The 8,449-nt window shown below is 50.4% G+C and overlaps 1 protein-coding gene across 1 annotated transcript; it reads right to left on the bottom strand.

The window, feature by feature from the left end:
- Positions 1-271: 271 nt before the first annotated feature.
- On the bottom strand, positions 272-7,585 carry LOC129343049 (intelectin-like protein). The gene is made up of 8 exons (XM_054999011.1): positions 7,452-7,585; positions 6,760-6,824; positions 6,448-6,612; positions 4,856-5,103; positions 4,069-4,227; positions 956-1,076; positions 666-769; positions 272-536 (listed from the first exon to the last, which is right to left on the bottom strand). Exons 2-8 carry the CDS (start codon positions 6,818-6,820, stop codon positions 384-386), a joined length of 1,011 nt encoding a protein of 336 aa, XP_054854986.1. The 5' UTR covers positions 6,821-6,824; positions 7,452-7,585; the 3' UTR covers positions 272-383.
- Between the last annotated feature and the right edge of the window lie 864 nt (positions 7,586-8,449).

The following is an 8,449-nucleotide window of genomic DNA, read 5'->3' as shown; positions in this document are numbered from 1 at the left end:
GTCTTTCTCTTCTTTGTAGGTGCCATTTCCCCCTTGATAACCACTGGACCCCAGTATAAACAGGAAAAGATCCTCGCACAAACATTCACCTGGTGGCGTTTTGTTGATTTGCACTTTGGACATGTTCAGAGGAACACCGCTAGAGGCCAGGGGACAAACTTGGGTGGCTGTTCGGTTAGCACCATACAGCTGAGCTGACAGCTGCTCACCTTCCTTCTCCCTCAGCCCAACGACAGAGCGGCTGTGCGGAATCAGAAGAAAGACACGAGGCTAAGGCAAGAGAGCTCTGGGCATATTCTTTCATTGGCATTACAGGCGAGGAAGATATCAAGGAGAAAATTGCAGCGTACAGCTGTGATGCTTCTTAAGAGCAACCCCCAGACTCATCGGTAAAAAAGAAGCATGGCGGATTCCAATAACTGCTTGGAAGCGCTCCAGTCTCTGTGTGTGCCGTAGCCGTTCCAGTCAAAGGCAGTGTAGTCGCCACATTGCCGCGGATTTCCTTCTGGGAAATACCCTCCTCCACCAACACAGAACTGGAGAAAGGAAGATGGAGAGAGCCTGGATTGGAATCCATGTGCAGCGAAGGGGGGGGGGGGCGGCATTGCACGCAACTCTAAAGGTTACCACACCCTCTCTGGACCATCTCTGGCCCAACTACTCACAGTCTCGGTGTTGCAGCCGGTGGCTTTGATGCCGGCGCAGAGAGCCATGGCTGCTTTCTCATGGTTAAACACCCGGAACTGAATGAAGCCAGGGACAAATTCAGCTGGGAAAAGAAGCACAAAGTTCGTACCAAAGCCCGTCTCAGCGGCTCAGGACTGCTTGATAAGGAACAATCAAATCCAGGCCTCCGTTTCCTGAGTGTTCCATAAAGGCACGTCTGAGGAGCCTTTAAAATCCCGTTCAAATGTCCACGCTGGCGCCTCAGACTTAGGAGAGAGAAGGTGCTTACCTCTGGCATTCGGAGAGTAATAGAAGGACGTCTGTTCGGCGTTGCCAGCATCGTAGACAACGGGGACAATTGGGCCATTGTTAGCTGGGCAGCTGCCAATGCCGTAGGTCACCGGATATTGCTGCGAGGAAGAACAAAATGGTGAAGGAACCAAACCGAGTGGCCACCAGTGGCAAGCGAGCCTCCAAATATAGAAGCAGCCATCCCAGTGCTTAGGAGACCAGCAGCGTCAGGGTAGGGCCTCGGCCTCTGCGCCCTGTTCGTCGGCACTCCAGAACAACTGGTTGGCCACTGTGTGGAACTGAATGCTGGACTAGATGGACCCTCACTGGGCTGATCCAAAGGGGTTCTCCGTAGCTTCTTACACCAATTCAGCTTAGAAAACAGAGCCTGCCATCCTAGCCGAATCAGAGGGGGACAGCCAGCAAAGGCCAGCTGTCTCTCGGGGTGAAAACCGAAGCCTGAGCTGGACCACCCTGGACTGCACGTGTGGTGTGTGTGTGTGTGTGTGTAACACACGTGCATGCACTGCTGGGAGGATGCGCCATACAAATAATTCCCGATCAACAGATGCTGGCGTGCAGGACTCTCATCTCCCTCCTCCCCGTGTGCTGCTCTCCGTGTGCAGGTTGCTTTGGTTTGGGGGGGGGGGCAGTGATCAGGAGCATCTGACAGTAGAAACCTTCCCCCGCAATCTGAGCTGGAACAGACCAGGCGGAGGCTCAGCGCTTCTCTGAGAACTCAGGACCAAACGATGTGATACGTTTTGAGGGGCTCGGGCTCCCCAAACCTGACTCACTTTCTCTGCGGTCACACAGCAGCTACAGGAAAAGGCGTTTCCACGTCAGGAGCCCACTGCTGCTCAGAACTGGGGCGTGGGCAGAGGAGGGGGCCCTGCCTTCCCCTCCACACCTCAATGCAACAGCCTCTGCAGGGGGTTATTTGCATAACTTTGGAGCAGAACATGGAGTATTCGGAGCAGGCAGCACCACACAGTTATGCAAACAGCTTCCTGTTGCAGGGGGCGGAGTTCAGGAAAACGGCAAGGAGGGGATTGTAGGACCCCTTCATCTCCCCAAGCCACATGTCTTTCCGCACAGCTACTGTGAGGCTGCAGGGAAAGCGAGTCTGGTCTGGGGAACCCCCCGCTGACTCGCCAAAAACCGTAACGTGTCGTTTGGCCCTCCGCCAAAGATAGTTAGGAAGGAAGAAAGACAGTTTTTAATCTGTCTTTCTAAACCAGCTGCTGAAGCCAAAAGCCCCGTGACTTCTATCTTTCCTCTTCGGATGCCCTTTTTTCCTTCCCTTTCTCTCGTCGATCAGAAGAAACACGAAGCAGTGCAGGGCAAAGTGGCGTATCATTTTCTTTGGGATGGCATTACAGAAATAGAGCCAGTGTGGTCTAGTGGTTAGAGTGTCAGACTAGGAACTGGGGGACCCAAGTTCAAATCCACACTCTGCCGTGGAAGCTCGCTGGGTGACTTTTCTGCAGTCACGCTCTCAGCCTAGCCGATCTTACAAGGTTGTTGTGAAGATAAAATGGAACGGGAGGATAATGCTGTAAGCTGTTTGGAGTTTCCATTGCAGTGAAAGGCGGATTATAAATGAAGTAAGTAAGACGTTAGTAGTAGTAGTAGTAGTAGTAGTAGTAGTAATCCACCCTGAGCCTGCTGATGTGGGGGGGGGGGCGGAATATAAATCCAATAAATTAAATTAAATTAAAAATGAAAATAATAATAATAACTGTGCTTATATACCGCTCTTCTAGTGCCTCACCCAGAGTGCTGAACAAGTTAGTGTTATCATTATCCCCACAATGCAGCTGGGGAGCTGGGGCTGAGAGGAGGGGCTGACCCAAGGCCTCCAACTGACCTCATAGCAGGAGTGGAAGTCGAACCAGCAGAGTGCCGATTCACAGCCAAACCACTTAACCACTGTGCTACAGTAAGCGCATTAGAAGCTTGTATTCAGCGATGAATAATAGGTATTTTGAACGTCACAGCTCCAGACAGAGCTCTGCCTCTTTTGGGGGGCTTTCACAAGACAACGATTCCCTATAGTTTTGCTGTGGCTGTTGCTGCTGTCAATTGAGCAAAGCAGAGACAGATTTTCCAGCGAATGGGTTTCCCTACATCTTCCCTACCCCATTTCTCCTCAGCTGCCAGTTTTCCTCAGGTGCCATGGAGGGCTTTTTAAAAAAAAGCAGCAACAGCTAGGTCACTATAGCATTATAACGTCATTACTGCCTGCTAGCATTCTCTTAATCAACAGGGTTTTTAAAAAGTAAGTCCCCCCTTTTTTTTGCAGAGATAGAAGGGGAAAGGTGCATCTCAGCAACAAAGAGGGCTGGAGACCTTTTTTTTTTACAATGAAAACGGAATTCAGAGGACTCAACAGTGTGTTACAATGTTATAACACCATAATGATTTAGCTATTGCCAGTCTTTTAAAAACCCACCTGGTGGTGCAGGGGAAGAAATAGCAGCTATTGGGGAATGTGGCGGAGAAAAAAATGACTCCTTTTGAAGCACCGCACATCTTCCGCACAGCAGCAAACACGCTTCAGCTGGGTACCAGCAGGAAACATCGAATCTGTCCAGTGCTCAAGATCGCCTGTCATTTTCAGTGCCAGATGTTGACGGTGGGAAACTGAGACGGGGCAGTGTTTATGCCTCCATGTTCCTGCTGCAATCTGTCTGTGGCTGGGAGCTGCCTGGCCCTGAGACGTGCATGAATCACACAGCATCCTTCTCTGCTCTTTGTGTTTTCTTGCTGAGTTCGGTGACCGTTAGGAGAAAAGGGGGAGGGAAGAGTAGCCCAAACCTACATTTGCCTGATGCTTCTCTGCAACCCCCATGCCTAGCACAGATTTCGTAACGGCAGGAACTGGCAATCCATCAATAAAAACCTTGTATTCCTGAAGTAATCTGCCTGGCACTCTTACAGAATCAAAGGTAGTTTGAGAAAGTGCAGGGAGACAAGTCAGCCAGTGGGCAATGAAGCTCTGAAATAACCCACTACTGGGTTGGGAGCCCAAACTGGTTGCGGAAGTCACCAAGGGGAGGAGTTCCAGTCTAGTCACAGCACACAAAATCCCAAATATGAAGTCTTTACCTGATACAGCCTGAGAAGGTTCCCTCCTTCAACAGAGAAGAAGCCGGTCTCAGTGTGATACCTTAGGATGGCGGCATTTCTCCATTCTCTCATGGGAGTGAGGTTGGGGACGTGCCAAATGGCCATATCCCGTGCTTGAAGGTCGTAGTAGCCAGGGTTCTGGAAAGCAAAGAAGGTTGAGGGGGAAACGCATCCCAAAGTGGCTGCCAGGATAAGGAAGTGGGAAAGAGCAAGAGTCCAGGAGCACCTATGAGACTAACAAAATTAGTGGTAGGGTAGGAGCTTTCATACGAGCTCTTTTCCACTGCTACAGACAGACTAACACGACCACCCAGGATAACGAAGGTCTCTCTTTACTGAAGTGAGGTCTGACTTTTGTCCCAACAACCTGTTCATGATTGGTGGTGTGCAGGGCTTTTTTTCAGGGGGAACGCGGGGGGGGGGGGGGAACGGAGTTCCGGAACCTCTTGAAAATGGTCACATGGCTGGTGGCCCCGCCCCCTGATCTCCAGGCAGAGGGGAGTTGAGATTGCCCTCCGTGCCGCTGACGTGAAGGGCAATCTAAACTCCCCTCTGTCGGAGATCAGGGGGCGGGGCCACCAGCCATGTGACCATTTTCGCCAAAGGCAACCCACTGAGTTCCATCACCTCTTTTCCCAGAAAAAAAGCCCTGCTGGTCTGTATGTGCAGTGTGGGTGGGTGTGCATGTGTGGATGTGAAGGAAGAGCCCCATCGTGGACTTTTCTGTTCCACAAGGGTCAACATGCCCAGAGAAGCAGAGCCTCACCTTATAGTCATCACTTGTTGAGCCCACGGCGGAGCCAAAGGTCGTGTTCTTTGACCAGTGGCCCTCCCCGCTTGGGTAGTTGCTGTTGCTTCCATGTTCGCTAGACCAACGGTCTCCCTGGTTGCACTTGCCGTAGACATTGTTCTCGTGGATGCTGGCCACCAGAGTCCATCCGCCGCCGTGGGTGGTCATGTCACAGAAAGTTTGGTAGATCTCGCCATCTTCAGTGCCCAGGAAATACAATCCATCTACAAAGAACGTTTATGTTAAAACTTTCACTCTGTTGATAGCATTAATCGTGGCCGCCATTTGTAACAGCTGCACGATCGAGTGCTCTCACTGTTCGGGTAGCCAAAGAAAGCTCGTGGTTGCATGGACATTGGAAGAGGTCCAAAGTCTCGCCTGTGATGCCGTGCTGAGCTACACAGGACTCTGAGCTCCTCGGAAATGCAGTGCCGGGGCAATGGCTTGATCCTCGAACTCAGCACCCAGCGCAGGAAGGAGATGGCGAATGCGACACTGCACTTCTGGGGTTCAAGAATATCAGAAGAGCCAAGCTGGGTCAAAGCAACGGTCCGTCCAGGCCAGAGTCCTGTGGCCGCAATGCATTTAGCGGTCATATCACCCATATCGGCCTCCTCCAGGAACTGGTCTAATCCTCTACTGAAGCCATCTAAGCGAGTGGCCGTCGCTATATCCTGCCAGTGAGCCGCCCCACAAGTTCTCTGTGGGAAGAAATCTGCCTTGGCTTTCACCATCCTGAATGCTACATTATACGGTGGCTTTTCAGGAGTGGGGGGCTCAGAAGCCACTTCACAGGTGATCCCCCATCCGCTATGAGTCGACTTCGGGAAGCTTTCCTGCGTCCCGGCACCATGAAGGCTTAGATGCAGTGAAGTGCTGAGATACACCAGAAACCAACTCCCAGATGATCCCCGGACCGCTGGAAGTTGGCTTCTGAGACCAACAGGCACCTGCAAACGTGTTTGGCAGCTGCTTGACTTGCCTGATGCAAGCTGAACGTACCCTTGATCGGCACGTGGCCTGATCCCTCGTGTCAAGCAAGGCACGTCGGACTGCGATCAGGTTCACTGCCAAATTCACAGCAACCCCGTTACGCTCTTTCTGTGGAGGTTTTTAAGAAGCTAGATGGCCACCTGACAGCAACGATGATTCAGTGACTCCATACAAATGTACGCAGATCGGGAGAGGGAGGGCAGGAAGGGGTGAGCCATTGTTTGGTTCTCGTGGCCCCTTCTTCCATGCCCAGGGCAAGGCTGAGTGCCACTGTGGGGTCAGGAAGGAATCTTCCTCCAGGAAAATTGGCAGGGAGTTTTTTTTGCCTTCTCTTTTGCATAGAGCAGGTAGCTGTGAATTGCCTGCGTTGTGCAGGGGCTTGGACTAGACGGCCCACTGGGTCTCTTCCCGTTCTCTATTTTTCTATGACCCCATATATATTAGCAGTCAAGGGGGCAGAAGGAGAGACGCTGGATCCAGTGCCTTGGAAGAGGATGAACAAGTTTATTCCCCACTTTCTTTAAGTTCATTACCCCCCTCCCACCCCCCAACGTGCCCTTTTCTGGCTCACTGACCTGCAGCTCCTTCCAGCGCCGTTTTGATTTCCTTGCAGCTCCGTGGCAGACTCTGGAGCAGGTTCGGGGGCAGGCCTTGCTGGTTCTGGAAGCAAGAGGCATCTTCCCACTTGACCATCAGTTTGAGGATGTCCCTTTTCAACGAGGTGACACAGCCGTTGGTGTCTGCACAGGAGAGACCAGGGAGGGAAAAGAGATCCACGTGTGTGGGGAAGAAGACCTCTTTGCCCAGGTCCTGGGCAGCTGCCAAGCGCCACCTCAGCTTAAGGGAGGAGATAACTATTTCTCCCTAAAGCGCATGCACAGACTTACCACACAGTTTGCCTTTTGGGAACACAATCACAAACAGCAGGATGGCCATAAAGGGCTTCATTGTTCTGGGTGGGAAGGACAAAAATCAGTTACGGGCCCTGGGTTGTGTGTGACCCTCAACAAAATCCTCTCTTAGGCACTCTGCCTCTGCAGAGCAAGTGGGGGAAATCTGCCCTCTGCACTTACTGTAGGACAGCTTTGAATTTTAAAGAGCAGGATTTGAATTTTGAAGATCATTGGTTTACTTTGGCGAGGTCTGGACCAGTGGCGAATTTGGGGGGACAAAATGGAGACCCCGCCACTTAAATCTGAGTTTTGCATTGTTGAAATCTTACCAAGAGGTGTTCAGGGGTTTTTATTTATACCTACCAGGGGAAAAAACTGTGAGAAACATGTCCAAACTCTGACATAACTCCTGCCCGAGGTCACAAGGCACAGGTTCAGTAGGCCTTTGCAATGCAAATAACGGTTGTTGGCCCTGCTTCTCCTGTGTATCTCTTGGGATAGGGGGCTCAGGAACTTCACTACTGTTGCTGCCCACTTTTGCATTTAGACGCTCAGGGCATAGGGGAGCTGGGTCCTGAGTGGGTGGGTGCCATCTCTGTTGGGGAGCCCAGGGCTAGCCGGCTACTCTGCTGTCCACTCGCCTGATTTTAGCTCATTGCTTGGAAGAAAAAATATCTGCAGCTCACCTGACCAGCGGCTCGACTTCCTCAGCTGCCACGTTCAGTAAGGAGGTTCTGATCTTTTGGGGTTTGTGTCCTGTTCTTTTCCTATCAACAGCTAAATGGACCTTGGAGCACGAGCAAGCAAATCGAAACTCACAGTGGCCAGAGACTATTGTTGACACACACACACACACACAGGGCCAGAGGACAGTGAGCAGACCGTGGAGCGATTCGTCCCCTCGCTCTGCCAGAAGTCTGTTCTTCCTCCAGAAAAGGTGGCTTTCCCCACACCCGTCGCCGCAGGCAATATTCGTTTTGGGGAAGGGGGATCTCTATTGAGAGTTAAGACCTCATAAAATTTTATTCACTGTAAACAAAATATCTTCCCCATCCCTCTTCAAATTTGTTGATCCATCTTCTGTTGATATAGTTCGTCAATTTTGCCATCACCGCATATTCTGACATTTTATCCTTCCAAATTTCTCGAGTGGGGCATTCTACTTCTTCCCATTTGCGTGCCGTTGCTACTCTCGCTGCCGTCAACAAATACTGAAATAATTCATGTAATGTTCTATCAATATTATCTGGTATCATTCCCAACAGCATGATCCGGGGTTTCATGGCAAAATTATCTCTTAAAATCATCTGAATCTCAGCATGTTTATCTTTCCAGCATTTTTTACTTTTTTTGCATGTCCACCACATGTGAAAGAAGGAGCCACCTGCTTCTTTACATTTCCAGCACGATCCCACATATTTCTTGTCCAGTTTTTCAATGTCTTTTGGGGCAGTATTCCATCTGAAAAACATCTTACACCAATTTTCCCTGAGTGATTGGCATGCAGTAAATTTTATACCTTTAGTCCATAGATCTTCCCATTGTTGAATTGTCATACCTTCTCAAGAATTCTGCATCCATGTTATCATCCAGTTTTTAACTTGTTCTGTTTTTGTATCATATTGAAGTAAGAGTTGGTAAATTTGACTTAGCATATGATTCTTTTTCTGCATAATTACCTTCT

This window comes from Eublepharis macularius, chromosome 1 (genome assembly GCF_028583425.1).
Source record: "Eublepharis macularius isolate TG4126 chromosome 1, MPM_Emac_v1.0, whole genome shotgun sequence".
Lineage (NCBI taxonomy): Eukaryota > Metazoa > Chordata > Lepidosauria > Squamata > Eublepharidae > Eublepharis > Eublepharis macularius.
This window is presented reverse-complemented; position numbering and strand designations above follow the sequence as displayed.